The 26,971-nt window shown below is 30.7% G+C and overlaps 1 protein-coding gene across 1 annotated transcript; it reads right to left on the reverse strand.

The window, feature by feature from the left end:
* Window positions 1–1,276: 1,276 nt before the first annotated feature.
* Window positions 1,277–22,090, reverse strand: LOC132935525 (neuroendocrine convertase 2). The gene is made up of 13 exons (XM_061002111.1): window positions 21,865–22,090; window positions 21,366–21,712; window positions 13,492–13,596; window positions 9,958–10,270; window positions 9,236–9,273; window positions 8,871–9,036; window positions 8,364–8,539; window positions 5,822–6,034; window positions 5,362–5,462; window positions 4,922–5,155; window positions 4,178–4,342; window positions 3,263–3,380; window positions 1,277–2,453 (listed from the first exon to the last, which is right to left on the reverse strand). Exons 2-13 carry the CDS (start codon window positions 21,684–21,686, stop codon window positions 2,100–2,102), a joined length of 2,304 nt encoding a protein of 767 aa, XP_060858094.1. The 5' UTR covers window positions 21,687–21,712; window positions 21,865–22,090; the 3' UTR covers window positions 1,277–2,099.
* Window positions 22,091–26,971: the final 4,881 nt, after the last annotated feature.

Here is a 26,971-nt window from a genome sequence, read left to right on the forward strand (position 1 = left end):
TAGGCAGGCTCATGCCCAACATCGGCGGGCCGTCCCAAAGCAAGAGAGCGTTACTCGGGTCGGTCGCAAACAGCAAGATGCTATACGCCTCCCCCGTCTGGGCGGTCCGAGGGACGAAAACCGCGAAAAATCGCCTCACCATGGCCAGGTCTCAGAGGACCACCGCCCTCCGCACCATAAGAGGCTACAGGACGATATCCGCCGACGCGTCATCAGTATACTGTCGTCTATGCTGCCGGCAGACCTCCTCGCCCACGAACGGGCCAGAGTGAAGGATCGGCTAGCGGAGCAGCTAGGACCGACGACAACGGCCACGACCAAAGCCTAGGAGAGGAAAATATCCATAAACTCCTGGCAAGCGAGATGGGACCGGTCAGCAGCCACTCCGGAGGCCGTCGGACGCAGATGGACCAACCGGTTCCTGCCCGACATCGGACGGTAGCTAGCGAAACCATGAATGAGCCTCACCTTTCGGCTGACACAGGCACTCTCCGTTAACGACTGTTTCCGGAGCTACCTGCACAGATTCAAGTGGGCCGACGACAGGTACTGTGCTTACTGCATGGATCCCAACGACACGGCGGAACACACGCTGTTCGTGTGTCCGAGATGGATAGACAACCGCTCCCGGAACGCAAGACGAAGAACGTGACGGCCTCACCCTCGAATCGATTTCGCAAAATGCGAAACGTCGGAGGTATCACCGACCACGTTCTTCATCCCCCCACCCGTGACACCAAGGGAGGGACGGCGATCACGGCATCGCAGGACTTCCAGGACAGACGAACACGATCACCGGGTTGCTGTACAAAACGGTGGAGAACATCCTGTCACTGAAGGAGGGCGAAGAAAGGACGAGACAAGCGGCCGGAAGAGGAGCACGCGCACCCAACCCGGTCGTCCACCCACGTCCGTAAGGACACCGCTACACCCACCAAACAGATTCCAGGATGAGCGAGCGCCACAAGAGGTCCAGCTACAAGTCGCCGAAACATTGTATTATGTATTATGTATTAATATTCGTTGTACGTACCCCGGCCCGCGGCCGTCAGACACATATTATACCAGCAATCGCTGTGGAAAGCCTGTCGGTGCGGTCCGCGGGGACTAACTTGTGGCTATTAATGTAAAATAACTAATTTGTTTTTTATGTCAATAAACGATGGGGGCCGGAGAAGAAGTAATGCTCACGCAGTCCCTCCTCCGGTTCTCGGTTCAAACAGGAAAAAAAAAGGTATATACTTAGACACTTAGTTGAAAAATGTCAAGATATAAATTAACAATGAATATTTTGTAATCATAGTGAAATACTGAATTAGATACAACAATGAATTATATATTAATTCTGCAATTGTGAAAAGTAGATAGGTACTTCATAGGTTTTTGAAATTAATAGAACTAGTAAACTTATTTAATTTATAAAAAGTCTTAGACACTTGATTGGTCATTGGTCCAGTAAGGACCTATATACTTAAAAATAGGTATATAGATATAATAGGTACCCACCCTATACTTATGAATGGGACAATGATAACAAAAACAAATATATACCGTGTGTATTTATAGGCATTAGAAAGGTAAATATAGGTACTTAAAATACGATAATTTACTTCCTATAAATATATTCTAAATTATACATATATAATTAATATATTATGTATAATAACATTAATACTTATTTGGCGTTATCTCAGACTAGAATATTACTGAGGCTATAATATATACGTATATTTCGATGAAAATTATATGGTATAATATAGTAGGACAATTGTAAATAATTATCTAATTAATCATATAATATTTAATTTTTTTTTAAATTGGAGTAAATGATTTGAAGATAAAATCAAATATATAATATGGGAATAGATTCTTTGAAAAATATAATATAATATAATATATAATACGTCTACGCGTCACATTGACAATAATATAATAATATGAGGGACTGTTGTTGGGGAAATCATTATAATATAATATAATATATATGTATATGTATATACTATAATAATAGATTAATAATTGTATAAGTTTGTAAACGGCAATCGCGATATTCCCTTAGTGATTATTTCATTGGTGTCTTAATTTCAGCTTCTTTAAATCTAATATGCGCTCTGCTTCTGTGGTGATGCGCTAGTCTCGGGTCCAGCTATGGTGTGCGCTTTCTTGACAATTGCCAGTTTGGAATGGGGATCTCGGACCGACAGTTGGCTGTACGGCGGTTCCCGGGTCCCGTGCAGCATCAGGGTCCATTCCTTCAGGAAACCCGTGTGCACTGTATCGTAATCGTCATCCTCTCCCTCTTCTCCGCCAGAATCCCGGTCTGCCGACGACCCGTCCCCATTTGCTGTCAAATCACTGTTAGCTGCCAACGTAGAGTCCGCTCTAGACGCCTGCCCATTGTTCGTCCGTGTCCCGCCTTGTTGGGAAAACCGATTCGGTGTATTGAATTTCGCCTGCATCGTACAACATAAAATAAATGGGCAATTATTTACATGACTATGCGTGTTCGTATAACAATAATTAATATATTCATTAATTTTTTATTTTTATTTTTTATGCCACCAAGACGTAAAGAGCGCATTTGAGGAGCCTATAGGAGGTTCATTCGTCCTACTACGGTAGGTATACGTGGCTGCAAGCTGCAACCCTATTGAGCTGCACAGATGCAATCAAACAGAAGGAAAAAAATGCCAAAATACGACACAATAATAATTGACCACTCGTTTATTTATTTTTTTATACCTACATCGAAATAAATTCTTATAAAATTAAAAGAATATTTGATATCATGGTATAATATATCAATACATATTATGATAAATATAATAGGTATATAATATTATATCGTCCATAATTCAATATAATATTATCGTCAGTGTTTCTGCACATTGCATAACAATCTGTTTAAATCAGTGGCGTATTAAGAATTTTGGCACTCCTTATCGACCTTATCTTCTAAAAAATAAACGAGATATTACATTAAATCATATAATATAATAAGTAATAGTACTTAATTACCTATATATTATTCAAAACATTCCTAAATATATAAATATTTCATATTGATTTTTTTTATAAGCATTTCAAGTTCGAATTTCGACAACAATCGTCAAAGCTACAACTAAACACGTCAAATTCTAAAATATTTTGTATTTAAAAATGTATAAAAACTTCAATTGTTGTAGCTGAGGCTTGAACAATTTATTAAAGATTTATATAAACATATTTTAAAGTAAAATAATTTTGTATAATTATTATTTACCTCGAGTATCCATTCGCCCCACGGATATTCACCCCATGTATGCGTTGTCATAAATGGCCATTTTGTAAATCCATCTCTTCGGTCGTCATCATTAGGCCTTCTACTTAATATCATCGACCTATAAATATACACACATATTAAAAATGTATCATTATTTCTTATAAGTTATTTTTGTGTACGTAAAAATGTTAAATTGATACATTTATCGAATACCCTGTATCATAGGCGCAAATAGCGTTTGGGATTGGGGGGGGGGGGGGCTAAAGCCTTACTTTGATAATATTAAATAAGCTTAAAACAAAATGTAGGAAATGTTTGGGGGGGATATGAACATTTTTGGGGTAGCTTATCCCCTAAATCCCCCCACCCCTATTTTCGTCTATGCCTTGTATAAATATATATATATAAATATATACTAATATCGATAAGTTAACATTTTTAATATTTAAAATATGTGTAAATTGAAAATTTGTTCAATATTTCTGCAGTTGCATTAGTTGACCAACAGTGTTTTGAAAATGCAAGTACCTACTCTACTGTATTGTAGTTACTATACCTAGCTATATAGGATTTTAGTATAAACCAAATATTTGATACCTATCTTATACATTTTAGAATTAATATATTTAGTAATTGTTATCATTGATTATATATACTATAATTATAATTAACGATATTATTATTTCTTAGTTCCTTACGCGCATTATCAATGATATCTTTTAGTTATTACAAGTATTACATACACATAAAATATTATAAACATACATTTTATAATACTAAAAAATGAAAAATAATAATTTCAAGATAGTTGTTTTTATTTATAAATTATTTAAATTATTTATATGCCAGTTATCTACCTAATTTGGTTAATTTTTTATAATTATATCTTCGAAAGATTGTTGAATAATTAAATACCTTGTGCCCATCGGAGATGTCAAAAAAAGTTCAACGTCACCACGTCTTGAAGCATTGAGTGTGATTACAGCTTGTACGTGTTCCAGGTATTTGACATGGGTATCGGTGTCACGGCATGCATCAGTATTCAATTTCAATATAATGCCTGACTTAGTTGTAAATTTCCTTTAATAAAATAATATTTTAATATTTAACTTGACCAACTACTTTGCTAAACGTAATTAATTAGAGGCGAGAATTAAACACCCTGTACTTACTTGCTAAATGGGTTTTCTATTAACTTATTAATTATTACTAAAAAAATAATAATTTCTTATTATATATGTATCATATAAGAAGATATACATATTAACCAATTAATGTATTCATATATCATCATTATTTAATTTAAAATTTAAAATTATACAACTCGAATAAAATTTGTTATTTGACAATTTGGCCTAATAAATTAATAACATATTAAGGTAATATTACTAATTACAAATAAATAAACATTGATAAGCACCTTGATAAGTAACTGTATCAAAAACAATACAATATCAACCTACTCTTTTATAATATGTATTACTCCTAAAGTTCCAAACTGAATCTTATAAACTAATTGTTTAAGTTCTAACTGAATATATAAATGCGATAAATAAGAAACTAAATTTATAAACAATAGCTGTATAGGTTGAATTATTGAGATTATGTATATTGTGTATATTAATATATTGTATAACAAAATTACAACAATATGATTACCTGATATTCGTATGTGATCCTCCTTGACAATGATATCTAGCAGGTACAGTATGCCACTGTCGGGCAAGTGAGACCATACCTCCAGCATCAAGCACCCCAAATCCAAACAAATGATTAAATTCCAAGCCCACACCGTTCATTGTCCACTGAAATCTACGTTTGGCGTCAAATAAAGAATTTCGTTTTGAAGTCAATACGGTCAAGTGTTGTATATCTCTCCAAGTCAAATCTGGGCTGTTAAATATTTGTAGGTACAATATAATAATTAATCATCAAAATCAAAATCAAAATATAAACATAAATAAACGCAATAATTATAAATTATATAATTCATTTGATATATTATATTATATATATTATATATATTATATATATTATAATTATTGTGATTAAAGTAGTATATTATATAATAATACTATATTAGAATAGAATATACATACTTTGCTTCCAGGGCTAAAGCGAACACGCCTGCAGCTTCCGGTGCAGCAGCTGATGTTCCACTGTGGGATTTAGTACATTTACCATACAAATCTGTAGTCGCCTAAAAAACGTTAAGAAGTAGGTACCAATATAGTATATAAATAACATAATATATCGATTTACAACTTGATTTTAATTTTTAGTAATTATTTATGTTGTACCTATACAGTTTACATTATACACGCTGAAGTACTGCAAATAATTATAATAATTTAGTAAAATATTAAGATTTTATATTAATATTTTCCTCTTTTATCGTGTGTGTAAGAAGTATTTAATTAACGTACCTATCTATAAACATTAAACAATTGTCTGTAAACAATACACAGCTATAGTGATTGAAACTTAACTTGTAGATCCGTCATACATGACTATAATATCAAAAATTATTGTTGTATGATTCATAAACAGAATACTTACTACTCCAGTATTGGGATCTTTGGCGCCATTGCTGAAAGTTGATGCCAATGTGCTTGAACAACTCTCGTCATAATGAGCGTTCTGTCCATCATTTATAGCTGAATTTATCGATATCGTCCACATACTAGCGGCATATCCATCACAGTTGCAATCATCAGCCTCCCCGCCATCACCGCTAGCCCACACGTATATATTACCCTTCCCACGACGACCCTTAAAAATACACTTATTGTTAAATATCTATATTGGAATAATTATAAAAAATGATTTAAAATCAATACCTAACAAATATAATATGTGACTTTGTAGAATTTATTAAAACACTTAAAAAGTTTCATTTAATAATATGATCTTGCCGGTAGAATGAAAATACAAAGAGTAATTATATAATACCATGATATAAGTCTACAACAGTAGCTAAGTAAATTTTGTTATTAATCCTTTAGTTTATTAAGATTAGTTTGTTGCAGCTCTCAACGCTTCTCAATTGCAACTCGATTCTTTAACATTCTCACATCCTTCACTATTTGGGTCAGGTATATTTTAGTACCTATTAATTACTAATAAACTATGATAACTAGTGTCTAGTGGAATCACTAACCGATAAACAAAAAACAGCCAAAAAAGTAAGCTGCATTTTGATGTTACTTGTAGCTATAGTCGAATTCCGGAAAAAAGACCAAGAATAAAAGAACAAGGAATAAAAATATAAACCAAAACAATAACAGAAAAAAAAACACGGAAAAAAGAACAACAATTTAAAATTTTCAAATATAACAATTGATTATGAAAATTAAAAAAATTAAGAACATTGAAATATAAAAAATATGTTAAGTTAAAACTTTTCAAAATAATGAGTGGTTATAATATTATGATATTATTATCATTAATTATTTTATTATTTTATTTTTTTTAATGTCAAATAACTTATAAAATATTTTGTAAAGGAATGAGAATGAAGAATTTATGTGAATATGTAGACAATTAAACTTATTAGCTTTTTTATAGGTTTGTAGTATTACCAACGATTAATAATATTTTTTTTGTTATAATGAATTAACATATTTCAAATTTTTTAAATGTTTGTTCTTCTTTTCCTTAGTATTTTTTACCGATTACCCTATAATAGTCTAGTCTATAATCTATTATCTATAAGTATAAATATGGACTGTGGTAATCCTATTATAAATGCAACATTTTGCCAATTTTTTAGATTCTGAATGAAATAATAATATGTAGGTTATTAGTTATTTTTTTCCATGTCCATCATCACATTTTTGATTACGAAAAATCTTCAACTTTGAATATGGATTCTAATAAAAAATTGGACCTAGTTTGTATTTTGAGTGGTCAAAGGCAAACAATTTCCAGTAATTTAAAAATAATTGGGAAAACAAAAAAGTTACGGAAACACGGGAAATATTACTTCAAATAAATACTATTATAGAAATATTAAATTTTAGACTAGGTAGTAATAGTTAGAGCTATTTTCTTTTAAATTCAAAAATGTCGCAGCATACACGCTCTTATCCGATTTTTTGCGTCATCGAAGAAAACAATTTTCGTGACTTATTATCCAATATAAAATTGAGAGGGGGGGGGGGGTTCTACGCCACCAAACTACCACTTAGTTGTGCCAATGCATTTAACCCATTATTCATTACAGTAATCTACTCAATGATGAGGTACTATGTGCTCGAATTGGAGGGGTGCGTCGGGGGACGGAGCTCCCCTACTATTTTTATTTTTTTTACTTGGACAGGGGGACGATAAAAACTTATGTCCGAAATAATTTTAACAAAAATGTGGATTAATTATAACATCACCCCGTGTTTTGCCTATATAGTCAGTAGTTCACAGATCATAATATACAAGTATATTATCTAAAGCACAGATACTGATGTGTGCTAGTACTATCTTTAATCGTGTCCCGAATGAAATGTTATCAGTTTCAGTTATGGTTATCATTTATCGGTGTTTTTGAATTTTTCTATACTTATCAAAATACGTGGTCATTTTTGAATCAAAAACAATAATTATTAATTTTGTTATCTATTTAGTATATTGAATAAACAGGTAGATTATTATTCATTTTCTTTTTCTACTGTAACAATGTAAGACGTAGATATTGCTATAAAAATATATTATACCTATTGGGAATTCAAAATGTGTTGTTGAAAAGTGGTGTTCAAAATGTATGTAAGGCAGGTACGTGAGGGGTGTAAGGCCAAGGCCTGTATAAAGTAGTTGCGCCTTTGGAACTCAGTTTTTAAATCGTTTGATTGGCTCATCTACTTAATTTTTTCCCAATTCAAGCACTGATGTATGCCTCAACCTCATACAGCCATAAGCTCATAACCTAATATATATATATATATTTTTAATGTTTATTGCCATTTAAAACATAATTACTATGCTTACATATATATCTCAAGTATACCTATGTATAATATTATAATGTTTATTTTCACACTAGCTTATCTGCTTAAATAATATATTTATATTGGTTTATATTATTTAGTTTTATCTATGTATAACTCACTTCATTGACGCCACGGACTATAGCTCGCATAGTGGCGTTACGAGGCCCGTCTACTGTTCGTCCATCGTCTGTGGGTCCCCAAGAAGCACTGTAAATATCAATCAAATCTGGTTCGTGACCCATACTATTAGCTTCGATGAGATCCGTCATGTACGGTTGATCGAGCATCCGGATCCCTGCAGCGATAGGATATATTATTAGGTAGGTTACATAAAACATAAGCAATATTTATAGTTTATTATATGAACTAGTGGAATCAGTAACTATTTAGAATATACCATATAGGTACAATATGCGAGAATATCACGACGTAAACTCATCAACTTGAATACGTAAAATATGTTTACATACTTTTCCCCCCTCAGTCAACATTAGGTATAGGTACGCAATGTGTATAGATATATAAAAAAAATACAAATACCTACACATTACATGACGCGTATTGAGTATTTTCGTATTTCAGTAGGTATTGATTGTTCTAAAAATCCAACCAATTCAAGCACTTACCGGCGATTTTTGAGTCATATGCCACACCGGTACCACAAACACCATTATCACGTGCAGCTGCCACTTCCCCGGCACAACGTGTACCATGGCTGTTGAACCAATCATCGGTATACCTAGGATACGGGTATGGATCATTTGAACTAAAATCGTAGCTAGCTCGTGCGTTCTAAACAATATAGTATTAATGAAATTAGTATCAGAACATAAGATATGATTTGGAATTGTTGAAAATAGGCGATAGGTATTATACGTTTTATATTAGTGTATACATATATTATACAGTAACCAACAGTTGTACTTTTTTGTATAAATTCCATTTAATATTTTATTTTACATGCTAGGTAGATTATTTTGATACTACTCACGTAATTATATTTTAGATCTTCGTGTGTATAATCCACTCCTGTACAAAAAATAGAACAAAAAACTAATCAAGTATGTATTGACTCTAACATGATTTTTACAGTTTTATGACTAGGCGTAAGTTAACTCTAAATTATTCAAAAGATTTATATACAACAGTATTACATTAGAAAAACTAGATAGTGTATTATTGCATATTTGCATGTATAAATTACAATGTAAATTAGAAATTAAATTTAAATTAAATGAAAAGTTTATATTTGTGACCATATCAAATTAAAATTTGTTGAAAGTTTTAAGTACGATAGTATAGTTTGTCTGCCTAATAATGTTAGTCTAACACTATAAGTCTGTAACTTATTCCCAATTTTTATAAAGTATACAATTATTATAAATTTACTTTATTACATATGTTTTTTTGGACTTATTTTAATTTTGGTTTAAAACATTTCTAAGATATATTATATGTATATATATATATATATATATATATATTTGTAGATAGGAATGTGTAATATTCATGAGAGTTGTGTATCAAAAATCCAAAATTTAATAAAAAAAAGTGAAATCTATTTTCAAATCAGAAATTTAATTTCTAGAAAAATTTAACATTCAGTGGTCGAGATTTATTTAAATAAAAGTACAATTTTTTGTAGAATTTTTAATATTAATATTCTACATTTTTTTTTCATGAGCTAATTTAGAAACTAAGACATTTTCTTACCGTCATCCATTATAGCTGTAGTTACGTTCTTGCCTGATACCCCTTGAGCCCAAGCGGCTCGTACATTCAAATCCAATTTTGGTTTACCACCGTTTTGTCCTGTATTCCTCAGATACCATTGCTCCTTGAATAATGGATCCATTGGTAACTTACCATAACGATCCAGATCGTCATCGATTTCAATTGGTTTAACAGAATATTGTCTGTATTGACTTGCAATAAATTCATCTCTATTCAAGTATAAAGATGGGATATATGGTTTGTACCCACGTTTCACTCTCTTGAATCCTGGTTGTTGATGAACAGACTTAACCTGAAAATGTTTACATACATTTGTTTAAATGTATTGCAGTTATTTTCAATATTAATACTTTAAATAAATGAGTGTCATTAAAAGTTTTTAAAATGGTATGTTAATAATTATATTATCTTAATATATAAAACCGAAAATTGAAACTTTTTATGCTAATATTCTCAAAAACTACTAACATAACCGATTGTCTTAATTTTTTTTCTAATGAAAGATTATATCACGGAAAAGGTTCCTATTGCAATAGAATTTGTCTAAGTTAATTAACATTTGAGTTATCTATTAATTAAAATATAACGTTAAAATAATACGTAAAGTAATACGTTTAAATTGTATATCTATACATATAAAATCCAACTACCACTGACTCACTGATCACTGATCACTGTATCTCAAAAACTACTCAACGTACAAAATTGAAATTTGTAATAGGGGTTCCTCTAGTACTTTAACCGAGCAATAAGAAAGGATTTGCCGAAATTCGCATTTTAAAGAGGTGCAGCACAAACAGGGATCTTGAGATTCACAATAAAAATTGGAAAGTGTATTTTTATTTATTTCATAAATAGTTGCCATTGTTTACAGTCTACAGTATAAATCAGTATTTATGTATTATTGGTTTCCATTGGTTATTTGGGCAAATCAGGTACAAGCTAGCACAATTGCCTACCAGGGTGACTGAGTTGCACTTACTGCAGCGAGTTACACCCAAAAGGAGTTAAACAATCATAATTTTTTTGAGAGTTGCAATTTTTTACGGGTAACGGAGTGCACGGGTTCAGCTAGTAATATTATAAAGAAACAAACACTATTTTCTTCAAACTCGGTGAAAGTGTTGTTTGATCTTACATATTTTGATATTTTGTATCTAGAAGACTGCTATAATATTGCAAAACTATTCTTTGATGTGTAGTTTGTTTCTAGAAAGTAGAAACCACTAGCTGTATTGCAGAGCGTTGCTCGGGAATAAATAAAACTAAGAAGGCCAGAAGGACAAACCTGCGGTGGATAGTAATAACTATAATAACAAAATATAATATATTGTAGTAACTTTTTTCCTTACATGTAACCAACTGCAAGCAGAAATAAACGAATTTGCTGTTATGATTTTAATATTATTAATATTATTATTTATTGAAAGTCACCCCAAAATAACTGGTTCAATCTATTATCTTAGCCTCTAAGAATCGTCAAAATCGGTCGAATTTTTTTTTAATTCTATAAGCACAGAAATACACATTGCTTCCAATATACCTTACAAGGTGTAACAAAATCACCTGACAAATAAAATAACTTTTATTCAAATTAATCAATATTTAAAAAATCTTTAATATTGTTTATAGACCCACGCGCTACAAGTACGGTAAGTAAACAATATTGTTTTATTTTATTTTTTTATACTGCTAATTAAAAATTATAAATGTTATATAATTTTTTTGGTTAAGTTCAAAATAGCCAATTTGTAAATCTTATATAGGTAATTTTAAAGAAAATGTTTATGTTATAAACGTTTATTTAAGAGGATGTCACACCCACATGTATTGTCTCCGTCTTAAATATGTACAACATAGCAAAAACTGTTTCTCGCGGCACAACTTTTTTCGCACCATATTTGTTGAAGAACTACTAAATTTTCACTAAACGTAAAAAAGAACTTCTCTGTGCAACAGCGTGCTTTTTTTTAATAGCACTTTCCAATCATTTTTTATAAGCAAATGAAAAAAACAAAAAGCCAAATGTTTAGAAGCAAAAAACTTTTATTGTATTTATGTTATTTAAAATAAAGGCACGCTGTTGCATAGATAATTTTCTACCCTATATGTTCAGAAATTTTGGCACAACTTCTACAAACACAGAAAGATAAAAGTTGTCCCGCGCAAAACAGTTTTTGCTGTGCTGTACATTTGTAAAGCGGAGACAACACATGCGGATGTGACGTCCTCTTAAGTCAAGGTAGCTTTTATTAAAATTTTTTTTAAATATTTTTTTTTTTTTTTTTGAGTACAACTTACAACTTTTTTCAATATAATATTTTTCTGAATTTTCATACACAGGTAAATCATTTACCTACTATCCATATATTTTTCATAATTTTTTTCTTACGTTTATAAATTGTATCAATTTTACATTTATATATAAAATATACCAACAGATATAAAATAATGAAAATATTAATTCTGGGCCAAATTAAAATTGAATATATTATAAACTATTGGGGTGCTATAAACAATAGCCCCGGGATCCCAAATTTCTGAATCCGGCCCTAACTAAGGCTTCATTAAGAAAAAGTATATAAACTGTAGTAAAATACTATGTAAAATAGTATGTGAAATGTGAATGATATAATATATTAGAGGTAGCCAGTGATAAGAGTCGTGAGCCATATAATATAACGAAAAATAATATGAAGTCCAGGAAAGGGAATATTAAGTACCTATTAACATATTAGTAAAAATGTTAAGACGCAAGCCCAAATAGTTTATGACATTGACGCAAAACGTGGTTTGATCATCCCAGTAGTATATTATGCAACATCATGTTAATAATATAATATACTAAGCGTATGTAATGGACAATGGTGGTTAGTATTTTATAATAGTGATTGATGATCATATTAAGCGAATAATGACAAACATTATATTATATGATAATAAATCAAATTATTATGTCAAAACTGTAAACACGTGGACATCATCACAATAATCGTCAATATAAAATATAAAAGAACCAAAACTCTTGATCAAATCCTGGATAAACATTATTTATTGTACGCACACAAAATATAGAAAGCAAAAATAAAATAACAGATATTTTTTAAGACGGCGCATTGTATATGCAATTTTAATACAACGTTTGTTTGGTACCTATTCGTGTTGTGCTTACATACACCTATATAAGAAAACTAAAGAGATACGGGTTAATAATTTTAATAATACAATAGATTGTGGATCTCTAATACAGAATTAATTTTCTAAAATCATATTTCATTAATTTTATTAGAAAAAATATTAGTATAATAATACGAGTATCATACTCGTATGATGTACAATGTCTACAATTATTAGTTGGAATGATTTTATTTAATTCTCAATAGGTACTTAAATAGTAGTACAATTTATGGTACATATGTTCATCATGAAAACAAAAATAATGTGATTGTATTTAAATAATATTTGGGTTTACGCCCATTTTTTAAAATTTATTTTTGGATTTTATGTACTTACAGATGGATCCTTCTTCAAAAGTAAAACTGAAGGTAGAGAACGGCGGCCACGTATTTTTGGTAATCCGTGATGCACGAATTGGAATTCATCCTTAGTACCACGAATCTGTAATATATTATTGGAAAATAGATTTAAAATAATCGTTGACAAAAAATTTAATTACAATTATAATACACCTACCTACTAAAATACAACGAAATAGCTATAATAATATGGAAAATATAATATTTTTAAATGTCCCAGTTGCCCAACTTTATGAATAATGTTGTTCAAAACATGTACAATCTAGAAAAGGTACAAACTAAAATATGTTTAAATTTAATTGAAAAAAATAATTATATTGGCATCAGAACGGTGGGCATGGTATATTTTCATATGACGTAACCTTCGGCAGCGGCATAATTGCATAATATACGAGTACCGCGGGATTATGGAATAATTTAAATATAGTTTGATATTTAAATTATAATGGGATAATATTAAAATAAATACTTATTATTAAATTTAGGGACCTAGCATATTCGCCTAAACTGTTATTTGAAAACTATTACTTCATACACCATAACAATTATTAATAGTCATTAATACCATCAATATTCAATACAATTGAAATCATTTTGGTACATAATTTAATGCATTTACTTTTTAGTAATCATATGGAATTCTTAAATGTTACCCTGACGGCCTAACCGGACTCCCCCCCCCCCCATTTGATCTGATTTTTAAATTTTTTGTTTTGAACGAATATTTAGTAACTTAATACTTTTTTTAGTTTATGGGTAAAACGGAAAAAAACAGTTTTTGTTCGGGCGACGAGTCCACCTTTACGGCTAATAGATATATCCTCACGGGACGCCCTGTGCCCCTGTATATATATATACATATTAAAGATTATTTTGTTGGTATATAATGGTCTATAGCTACTTTCTCATCATGAATTTTTATAGTGCTACTAATTGTTAAAAGAGGGAGTACTCTATCAGCACGTTTTAATTTAATATTATTAAAGGTTTGACCAATTATTTTATTCATAGAAGCAATTCCAACTTCACGAGCATTATGACAATTGATGGTTTTATCACCGACCACTCCACTTGCAATGGACATTATTTTTTTAACCTCAGGAAAAGGATCATGTAATGAAAATCATTCAAAAAGTTTTTTAATATCTTCGATATTTCTTTTTATACGAGAATCACTCGCATCTATATGCTGATCTATTGTGTCCATTTTAACATTTGCAAAATCTTCTAACCCTTCACATACTTTGTTCACTGAGTGCATACCATAAACCCATTTACTTAGGACACTTTCTTGTGTACTTCTTCCTCGAGCAACACCTCGAGGATTTCATCAATGACTGCTCAATAATCATGTCTGTCGAAGTTCCACAACTTAATTTGTTAGAACGTTTTACAGTAAAAAATCCTTATACAAATCTACTAAAAACACTAGAATCAATTATATTTTCAAGTTGTAGCATATCTTGGAGATATAAGTGGGCAGATTTTGCATAAGGAAAATGTCCCGAAGCGTGGAAATAAGGAAGCATTTCTTTAACGCAATTCAAATGAGTTTGCCAATCTCCCATACGTTCAGCTCTTATAAACTCCTTTTAAAAACTCCTAACTCATTATTGAATCATATTATTAATTGTTCGTATAAACTATAAATATAATATTATGTTGGATTGTAGGAACTATAATACGTTGTTCTATTTATTTTCAAGTTATGTACGTTTATTTCGAATATCGATTTTCATCTGTATGATGGGGAATTAATACAAATATTAAACACACTATTATGATACCATATTGTAGGAAAACTATTTACTATAATATAGTATAAATGTACCATATACCATTTAGATTTAGTAATGGGGTTTTACACTTTATAAAAGTATCGGTGTCTACGTGACTACGTATCTGTACTTTTACAATTCTATTTTAATTTATATTTTGTTATAAATATTTTTCGTCAATATTATTTTAATTTTATATAAAATGTACAGTATCTAATATCTATTCTTGTCATAATTATTATAGCCTATAGAATCAGTGCTTGCAGTCCCTCTTGTTTTTATAAATATGTATGCATAACTACCTGTTATAATTATTATATAGATATCCTTGACTAGGAGTCTTAATAAAACACTTAAATATTCAGGTACGCATTTTTTTTTTTACACTTTCGCACAACTTTTCTAAGTTTTTTCTAATTCAATTGCCACCTCTAGTATACCTAGGTATATTGGTTAAACTTTATAAAACTGATACATTTAATACAATATACAAATTTAATAACGTAACAATGTTTTTGGTTTTGTGTTTATTAAATATTTTTACGTACCTAGATACAGAGTTTTGTGTTCAAAAACTATTAGTCGGGTACCAAATACATTTTTTAAAATAAAACTTATCTTTAAGACTTTTTTGCTTAATCCGTCATCTTTTGGTTTACTTAAAAGTTAAGAATTTATTTCAGCTTACACTATATAGTTTATTTTATAATCATGCTTCATCAAACTTATAAATTATTTTTACCTGTCTAAGTGAAAAAAACTGCGAATGAAAAATAATGAACACTTAATTTAATGTAAAATCAATATAGATTCTTCACGCTATTTAAAATTCAAATGTATGCATATTTTAGTCTTCTATAGAATTAAAAATTATGTAAGTACCTGCGCATAAAATATGCTAAAGAATGAATATGTTTTAAAATTAAAGGAATGCATTTATTTTCCCATGGGAGACAAATGCATTTATATTTTTTAACTAGCTCAAACTTCATTGCAGTGTCTAATGAACAAAAATATATATCATGATGCGGTAACTAATAATTATAATTGCTAATATATATTATAAAATACACAGAGTTGTTTCATTAAGCATATACTCACCGCCTTTTTATTATAATACTAATTTTTGAAATCTTAATTACTTATAAAGACCATATATTATTATTTATACCAATTATAAGGAGTATCGTGTGGTGATAACAACCGCTTTTTAAAATAATAACCACTATTATCTTGTGTGAATTGTTAATCATTTAACTATTTTGGAAATATTGATGTTGGTATCTAATCAAGGTAAATTTAAGTTATTGCACTTTGTATAAAATATTTGCCTAAACTAAGGATAATTCATTTGAATAATATTAGTGCAGTTTTCGAATCAATCAGACAAATTCAGTTGGGGGGTGGAGGGGCAACTTCACGTAGCCCATAGTTATAGCGTGATGAATTTTTATGGGAGGCGTATAACCTATACTATTTCAGATACATAGCATATATTCTAAAAATAAATGTACAAGGGGGAGGGGCTTAAATTCCAGCCCTTTAGCCCCCCCAACGCCTGTTTGCAGCCCCATTGACTTTGACTATCCGAAATGGTTTTAAGCTTATAGTATTTTAATCACTTTTTTTGGAAATTATAAAAACCTGAAATTTGCAATTAGCTGAAATTTATTTACAAAATGTGCCAAACTTTTTAGATTCTAAACGGAGTGAAAGAATGTATTGATTTTATAATGATGCGTGTGGTTTTTGTCTGCCAGTCATCATCTTTTGGGTAGTAAAAATACTCCAATTTTCTATTTCAGAGTCTTTTCTGGTAGAAAATGAATATAGTTGGTACTTAATAAAATTAAGGAAAAATAATTATTTTTAAGCAAAACAGATTTTGTTTATTTCGAGTTACTCAAAAACTAATAACCGTAATTTTTTGAAATTTTCACCAAATGTTTATATAACCATTTTTCATACACATTAAACATAAAATATTTTGAGCTATTTACTACAATATATGAAAAAAATTTCGATTTTTTTGAATTTTTTTAAAATTATATTAGATATTGTTCATAAATAATTTTTTGCTTGATCAAAAAACTTATACTACTTAATACTAGGTTTCTCATTTCACGTAACCCAATAATGTTTTGTTATCCTCATCTCACATATACTTAATGTGTTTGAATGGACCTAACCTAATGGTTGTATGTTTCTTGTAAAAAAAAAAAAGAAAAGTTCCTCATAGGTCATAAGTTGTTTGTACGCCATGTGTTTTTTTTTATAACGTTTAAAGTTACATTTCAACAAATAATTAAATTTTGAAAATTATTTTGCACTTAATTCAAAATTTATAAAATGTTCAATTTTTTTAGCTAAGGCTCAAAAATGTAATACAGGTTTACTCGTATGTTCTATGGGAACCCATTATTGTTTCAACGCATGAGTATAACTAAGACTTTGGGGATGAAGTTGAAAAATTTTTTGAATATGAATTAGCTCCTTATCCATTATCACTCTTTGATGCTATTGGCATACGTAAAACACAAAAATCTGCTATTTATGATTTTTTTTCAATGTGTTAATATTGATATTGATCACAAAAATACTACCTATATCATTAACTGAGGATATCTTTTACATCGCGTCGTATGGGATCGAGAAAAAACATTTGATGTTATTTTTGAGAAATACGTGCATTACATACATAAACATTTTGGTTGTAACGTTATTGTAGTATTTGATGGTTATAATGATTATAAAAAGAATACCAAAGCTGCAGAACAAAATCGTCAAACTACTAAAATAACTTCATCCTGTGATATAATTTTTGATCAATTTATGACTGTTCCTATAAACCAACAGCAATTTCTTGCTAATATTCATAACAAGTCTCGCTTCATTACATTACTGAAAAATCTGAAAAATTAACAACTGCAGATATTTTTGTGAAACATGCGAATAATGACGCTGATGTTTAATAATAGAAACAGCTTTAGAACCGTCCAACACAAATAAAACTATTGTCATAGGTGAAGATGTCGATTTATTAATAATACTAATTGCACGAACTCCTACGGATAGGATGATTTACTTTTTAAAACCAGGAAAAGCTCAAACAGAAACAAAAATGTATTCATCTCAAAGTTTAACTTCATATTCAAAATGTCAAGCTCATATCTTATTTTTACATGCAATAACTGGGTGTGATACTACGTCAGCACATTACCAAAGAGGTAAAACAAAAGTATTTAAATTATTTGAAAAATGTCAGGATTTAGTTGATTGCGCTGAAGTATTTAAAAAGATTGACTCTTCTCTAGACATTATTCTTACAAATGGAATTCGTTTTCTTCTTGCAATGTACGGAGCTCCAAAAAAAATAGATTCTATTGACAAGTATAGGTATTTAAGTTTTGTATAAAATACACGGAGTAATAAAAGTATTATGTTACCCTGTCTTCCTCCAACATCTTTCGCTGCTTATCAACATTTATATCGAGTATACTATCAAGTTCAAGTATGGCTAGGTAACGAATTGAATCCTGAAGACTGGGGATGGGTATTTAAAGATAACGGTTTGGAGCCAGTTCAAACTCTACTCCCTCCTGCTCCGGAAAAACTTCTTAATACTATTTTTGTAATTGCAAAAAAGGTTGTAGTTATAATTGTGATTGTAAGAAAGTTGGTGTATTTTGTCCAGTAGTATGTAATAATTGTCGAAGCCAGTTTGCTCCAATGTTGAACCAAATATCGTAGATAATGAAGTTTACGATGAAGCTATCAATGATGAGACATTAGATTCGTCTTTTTTATTAAATCAACCTATACATATAAAACTACAAGAGGATGAAGAAAGTGAAGAAGAACAATAGCACAAATTTCAAGAAGAAGAATTTTATTGTCAAAGAATTTCAAGATTATTATAGTTATTATAATTATTATCATTATTATTATTATTTCAATATTCATTATAACATAATTTTACAAAATCAATTTAACTTGATTTCTAATAAAGAGTTCTGCCTTAATAATTAATAATGCATTGTACCATTTTTCTTATCAATACTAAAAAACCAAAACTTATTTCACGACAAAATTATAGATTATATCCTCAGAGGAAATACAAAAAAAAAATGTACCAAACGCCTCAAAGATTACATTTTGAATATGCAACATCTCATGAAATATTATTCATAGGAAAAAAGTTCAAGATACTTTTTTTTAGATAATTGCTTGATCTACAAATTATGTAATAGCTATTTTTATATAAATACTTGAAGTTTAAGATATATTTGTGAAAAACTTATTTTTGTGACTTTTGACCTCGAATTAAATTTTTAGCAACGGTGGGATCGATGGGGACTTTTGAAATTTCATTTGTAATGATGTACCTAAGGTGTGTACCAACTTTCAGCTCTATGCGAATTTTTCCGAAGTTGAATGTTTATTTTGACTGGACTATAGGTATATAAAGCTAGTATATATAAATGTATAGCACAAGGGCCAGAGGTGATTCTTCCAAAAAGGTTTAAAATCTTACATTTACTAATTATTTAAAAAAAAATTATATTTTAATGGTTACCTATCGTATTTTATCCACCCCGTAATTAAACCCTAGTGTAATTATAGTTTTGTATATCATATTTTATGTATAATATAATACATTGAACTATTGAAGAACCAAGGGAATATTTAATCGCAAACATTCAATTAATTTATGTCAACCCCTTTTCAACTAAACAACTTGAACCTTCTGTCATTTCGTAAAAGCTTTCGCTGCAGCCATTAAAATATATGCCATCATCACTTATATTTGTTTTGACGTGTACCGACCCACACGTCCATCAATCAATATCGAAAAACCCTGACCATCGCCAGTAACCCGACCGCCATCTAATATTTATATATGATCGTGTGTACATAAAAATAATAAGGGTTGATATTTTTCATTTCAAAAACCATCACTGATAATTGAATGAAACTTAAAACGCGGACCATGATATAAATTATAGTAGACACTAGACATAATAAATAACTATAGTCGTATCGTCCATCCAAACATCAAAGTATTGGTGCATAATCTATTTAATCATAATGTAATAATATAGGAATTCATCTCCAAATTGAATATGTCCGCCGTCTAATAGGATTAAAGATGTATAAATATAAAAATACGATGCTTTCAAATTGAATAAAATATAAATCCCGTCGGGTGCAATGACGTCAGTAGGACTAGCGACAGCCGCGTTTAACTCCCAGCCCCTCTGCACCTCCTCTGAACCCCCACGCACGGCCGCCACCCTATCTACACCTACTTGTATACTTTTCCGAAAACTCTCAACCCACTCCGTTTCCCACTCAAGCCACCTCAGCCACCAGCGGTCGATATATTATTATGATATACCACCATCTCTTCACCCACCCGCCTGAATTTTACCCTTAACCTCCACCGCAGTATTTAATTAAAATACACCTGATGCTCGCCCAAAGCCACGATATCATAATTTCACGCAGATGGCACTGAAAATTTAAATCCAATCGATTTGGACGAAAAGATTAAATATTTATGTACAAATGATTATATAATTGCCTTCAAACCGTGTTGTTTTCGCGGTGTAGCAGGTGTTATTGTAAAATTCCGATATTTTCCGTCCAGTGATAAAATATAAAATCATTTTACCCACGAATATGCACTTTTAAGAAGCTCTATAGAAGCCCTAAAAATACACTTTAATATTATGACAGTAAAATGTAATAACAGACGTCAGTAATAACGTTGCTATAATAGAGCAATAAGGGGCGTAGGGGGTTACCCGCAGTTATACATTAATTTAGACATAGCATGCACGAGTGCGTATGCCACCGTACACCCACCGTGGAGTGCCTGTACACTGCACCCACCTAAACCACCAAGTATATTGATAATGATACTCAATAAGCTGCTGGTCGAGTATATTCGTGTGTATGTCTAATAAATAATAATAATGTCAAAATATTGTATGGTTATATTTTATACCATTTAAATGCGGTGAACATAATGTATTGTCGTACGATGTGTAATATAATATTACGTTAGTACCTTGCCGATGTTTTCGAACCCGCTGCCGGCCCTCTTGGCAACACTGTGGGCCACCGCCTCGTCTACGTGCCCGGTACCGTCCCGGACGCCAGAGTGTAGCCTCACAGCGAACGTGTTCGTGTACAGCTGAACGCCGGCCACGGCACGCGGCTGCGACACGAAGGCTGTAAACAGGACGCACCACAGCAGTGTCGCGGCCGCGGAGGTCAGCAACGCCCCGGCGGAAAACTTGTCGCGGCGCCGGGCCCTTCCGTCGCCGTCGTCGCCCACCCCGGCGCCGGCATTGTCCGAATCGCCGTTGTTGTCGTCCGACCCGGTCATGGTCGTCGCGATTGCAGTGGATGTACCTATATTACCATACAGCATTGCGACAGTTCATTAGAATATTACAATGTTATGCCTGTATGTGTACAGTATTGAGTACGGTGCTGTAGACAACAACAACAACAACAATAGTCAACTAATCATAACACAATAATATTATATAGTTTACAGTCACCTGTAGCGACGGTCTGTGATGTGAGTGCGCGCGCGCGTGTGTATAAAAGCACCTCCTGATCCACAGCGACAGCACGACACACTGGAGCCGCCGACTGCTTCAGCGAATATCCGTACGATGAAAATATTGTTCGCACGGAGGACTGCGAAGTGCCGCTTGCAACCGTGGTGGCGCGCGTGTCGGGGCGGTCGGACGGCGGCGGTCGCGGTCATACGCGTCGGCGGGCGTGGATGAGGCGACTGTGACCATTGGACTGGCGGCGGGTGTGCTGCCGGCGGGGGTAACTTTTATCTGCGGGGGGCGCCGGCGCCGTGCGGAGCGTTTGTACACGACAACCACCACCGGCCGCCGCCGCAAGCGACCGATTCTATGATAATAAATATTATTACATATTTTATATTATAAATGGAAGTATTATTATAGACGTCGTATTCACGTCGATCGGTAACAATATTTTACAATTTATTATTATTACAAAAACATAATATAATCAAAATTCAATCAAAATGAACTGTTTCAACTTTCGATTAATATTTTATTGATAGCATATTGGGAAATCAAATACAAGAAGTGATGTACGTTTTAATGAATATCTAAAGGAAAAATTCTATAGTATGTGGAATTGTAGACATTTAAATTCATGATTTTTTTTTTTTTTAAATATAAAATATTACACTATGACGTATAATTTATCATAATTATTTCAATTGATTTGTATTAGTTCGGAATGTATGTTTATGGTATATAATATCATATATTATATATTTATTATACTCAATTGCCACAAAAACTGCATCAATTCAATTTGATTACAAATTTAAATAAAATAGTAACACGTAGAAAATCAATTTGAATTGGTTCTATAGATAGTAAATAAGTAATTATAAAACTAATTATTACTATTTTGTGAACTATAATATAATATTCATGCCCACGCGTGCCTCCTTACATGTAAGTGTAACGTGTTGTGGAAATATTAAATATATGTTATTTAGATACATTTGTAGAGTTTGTTAGACGTATAGATACACTATACACGTTGTAAGGCGTTAAGCAATAAAATTAATTTTAAGAAGTGACAAACGGCATATTTCTGCGGCTCGGACTTGATATTTCCATAAAAAAATACCTTTAAAGTTTAATCTTTTTTAGTGGTAAAAAATACTGATTAATTTTATAACTTTAGCGTTTGTGATATTATTTTTGTATGTTGTTAACTTGTAAAATATTTTAACATGTTCAAACATGTTTATGCTAATTAAAAACTATCTGTAATCCGCATGACTGTATATAATAATATGACATGGATATTGTTGGCAGGTGCAGTGTATATAAAAATATAATAGTATACATAAAACAATACGGGTTGGTAACAAGAATAATGATGAGTACATACTTAGTACCTGTACCTAGTGTGCAAAAAGTTAAAGGAACATTTACGGTAAAATATATTTAAATTGAACATCTAGAACATATAATATAATATATATAGTATATACATACTGTCTTATGTTATAATATGTATATAGGTAGTAAAAAGTAATACATAAACATGTACACTTGTATACCGGGCTCCATTTAACGTAAGACGCTAAAAACTATCAACGTTTTTGAAAATATTCCTTAGATAATTTTAGGTCTTAAAAACATTTCTAAAAAAAAAATATATTTTCTAATTTTATTCAATTATGGTTATCAGTTTTTAAAATGTTTACTTTTGTAGTGATCACATATGCATTTATAATTCCTTATTTTAAAGCAGAATATTTTTTGGAGTGCCTTTTTATCGGTATATAAAAAATCAAATTTTGGAAGAGTAATGTATATGAGTTATACCTTACATTAGAGGTATTAAAATTTTTTCATCTCAAAGCTCCTTTGTGTGTTCTAAATATTTTTACGGCTCCTAAATTATTATGAAAACATTGAAACAATACGGATACAATATGGCCCAATATGACCAATATGGGTTAGGTTAACAGACTTAACAGTGGCTTCTCACACAGCATTTTGAAAATGATAATATTTTATGAATGTTTTAAAGTAATTGAATAATGAATACTTGACTAATAATATTTTATAAATATTTTATTCTTATAATAACAAAATGTTGTACTATATGATTGCATAAAAACGCCGACTTAATATTTTTATAAAGTTTACTAAAAATGATTTTTAATAATAAATTATTAAAATATTTTGTTAATGTATTTTATAAATTATTTTTTAACTTCTTAGCTAAAGAAACTTAAATATTTCCTAATTATTTAACTCTACTTTTTAAAATATTTATACAACTACATTATTTTCCTGAAAATATTTTTACCATAATTAGGAAATATTTTTATGCTGTGAGGGTTATTTAGTACTAGAAGTAAAATTTCAAATAGTAGCGTAATTTGTTTCATTATCGTTTCCATATTCGCTTTAATGATTATAAATAATATTTATATTAATTATACATGACCTAAATTAATTATTGTTTCCGGTGCTTTGACGAGGCTCGCTATTGGCGAACTCTCTCGATGCCCCTGGGAGCCGTGACGCACAGTTTGAATACCTCAGCCTTACATTTATAATAATTTATTCAAAGTTTAGATGAGCGGACTGGAGCGGTACACGGATACAGAATACCCCACAAAATGTTGGTCCAATACTCCGCTTATCCGCTTTAAATACTTTTAAGTTATAAATGTATAACTAATAAACTATACTTGTCCGAAATTTAATTTTCATAGGTCGAAATGCTCCGTATAATATTTTGCTTCGCAATATGAAATAAAAAAAGGTGGGCTGTAAGTACCAGTGCTGTAATATATGTACAGCGTAGGTATAGAGAGAGCCAGTGGCCAGTGTAATGGGTGTGTTAAACTTAAATTGAACAATATATTATCATTGTATAATTTTAGATTCTGAGCGAAGCGATAAATGTATTGAATTTACAATGATGTGTTTTTTTTATTTTTTTTTGTTTTAGTGTCTGTCATCAAATTTTCACCTAACCTAACCTCATCACCTAACCTAACCTTTTAGGACAGTAAAAGTGCTTGGATTTTCTTCAACAGTAACTTTTCTGATAGGAAAGTGAATCTAGTTGGTACTTTGGGGGTAATTTCCCAGTAGTTTTCAAAAGCGACGTGAAAAACAAAAGAAAAATTAAGGAAAAACGGGAATTTTTACAAAAAATCTGTTTTCGAGAAAATCGATTTTGGTTTTTGGTGTAACTCTAAAACAAATGACCGTAAGGACATAAAATTTGACTGAATGTTTATAATTGCATTTCCTATACACCATAACATTTTCCAAATATTTTGACTTATTTTGAGCTGTTTATGGACATTGACAATTTCCATTTTTTTTAGTTTTTTTTTCTATAAATATCAATAAAATTTTATCTGTTGAGTAAAAAAGCTTGAAAATTTAATAGAAGGCTCCTAGGTTATTGTTTCAAAGGCAGATGAAAAAAATTAAAAATCCTTAGTCACAGTTTTTATTTATAAGCATTTAAAGTTCAAATTTTGACAAAATACGGAAAAATCACGAAAATTAGCAAATTGTTTTGAGTTGAGAATTCATAAAAATTTTTCTTTTTAAATCTAAGATTTAAAAATGTAATATAAGATTACTCATAAGTTTGTCTACCTTTATCAAAAAAAAGATGTCTACATTAAACTTAAATTAAATTTTTATGAGCGTCTGAAATTTATATTTTTACAACATTTGATATTCACTCGATTTCTCATGTAACAATTCTCTTATTTTGTTGTAATTAAAAAACGTATGACTGTAGATACTTGAAAATTTCACTGAATGTTTATATTAGCATTTTCTATAAACCATAAAATTTTGAAAATATTTTGAGTCTTTTTGAGCTGTTTACGGACATGTACGGAAAAGTAAAATTAAAAATATAAAATTTTGTTTTGAACGGTTTGTATTTTGTTAAGGTTGGATTTTTTGGCATTGCCCCAAAGATTTAGGTCATATTATGTCCAAATATGATAGTAGCAATAAACATTACATTGGCATACATTGTTTCCTATTGTAGTATTATCCTAAAATGATCAGTGATTTTTTGGTTGCAATACGTATTGAGAAACATTGTATTACATTTTCAATCCTTAGCTATAAAAATTGATTTTTTTAAAAACGTTTGAATGCAAAATTATTTGCAAATTTTTGTGAACATATTATAGTAGGTATCATTTTAGTATTGAAATTTTCTGGGAAAAAATATAATACCTACTTGAAAGTTGAGAAAAAAACCCAATGTGAGAATAAATCTCGGTTCGAAAATCAGATAGTAATCATATTATACATACCAGCTAGTACCTATATTATAAACATATAGTACCTACAATAATTCAAAATAAAATGCCTGGGGAACTGGGAAAGTCGCTCTGCTGTATAATAGATTTCGAGTGTAGACCTCGTCATAGTCTAGGTTACTGTAATAAAGTACGGGTGAATTCAATGATATAGGTAAACGAAATGACGGATCGGAGACAGTGGTCGCACAGTCGCGCAGCATATAATTCTGAGGATGACTTATAATTTATTCATATTAGTATATATTACTATACTAATAATATTTTGTTTTATTAGTAATTAGTGATTTTTAATTAGTAATACACGGTATGATGAACTAAATTTTGACATTAATATTGTGTATTGGATAATAATAATATATATTGTAGGCAGGGGTTAAAATACTGTGTCCCCTGAAAATCAAAGTGTGTCCCGTGAATGACAAATGTGTGTTCCAAGTTTTATAACGTGTTTTTAGTTTTGTAGAAATAACAAACATTAATATTTTAATTTACTAGTTACCTATTCTGTTAACTTAAGTTAATTACCTACTTATTTTATTCCTATACTATGGACAAGTTTGTTATACAAAAAAAGAATAATTGACAATGGGCCAATTCAAAGTAATTAGATACCTGCTTTAGTACAAAGTAACTAAACATGCAGGTACATAAAATATTTTAATAATTGTATGCTGTGTCTATTGAAATACAATATTGCTTATACTGTAATACCTACTAAAAAGTTAACTAGTAAGAGCATCGTAATTATTATAGAACATTGTCATAATATTATATAA

The sequence above is a fragment of the Metopolophium dirhodum genome, chromosome 1, assembly GCF_019925205.1.
Source record: "Metopolophium dirhodum isolate CAU chromosome 1, ASM1992520v1, whole genome shotgun sequence".
In the NCBI taxonomy this organism is placed as follows: Eukaryota; Metazoa; Arthropoda; class Insecta; order Hemiptera; family Aphididae; genus Metopolophium; species Metopolophium dirhodum.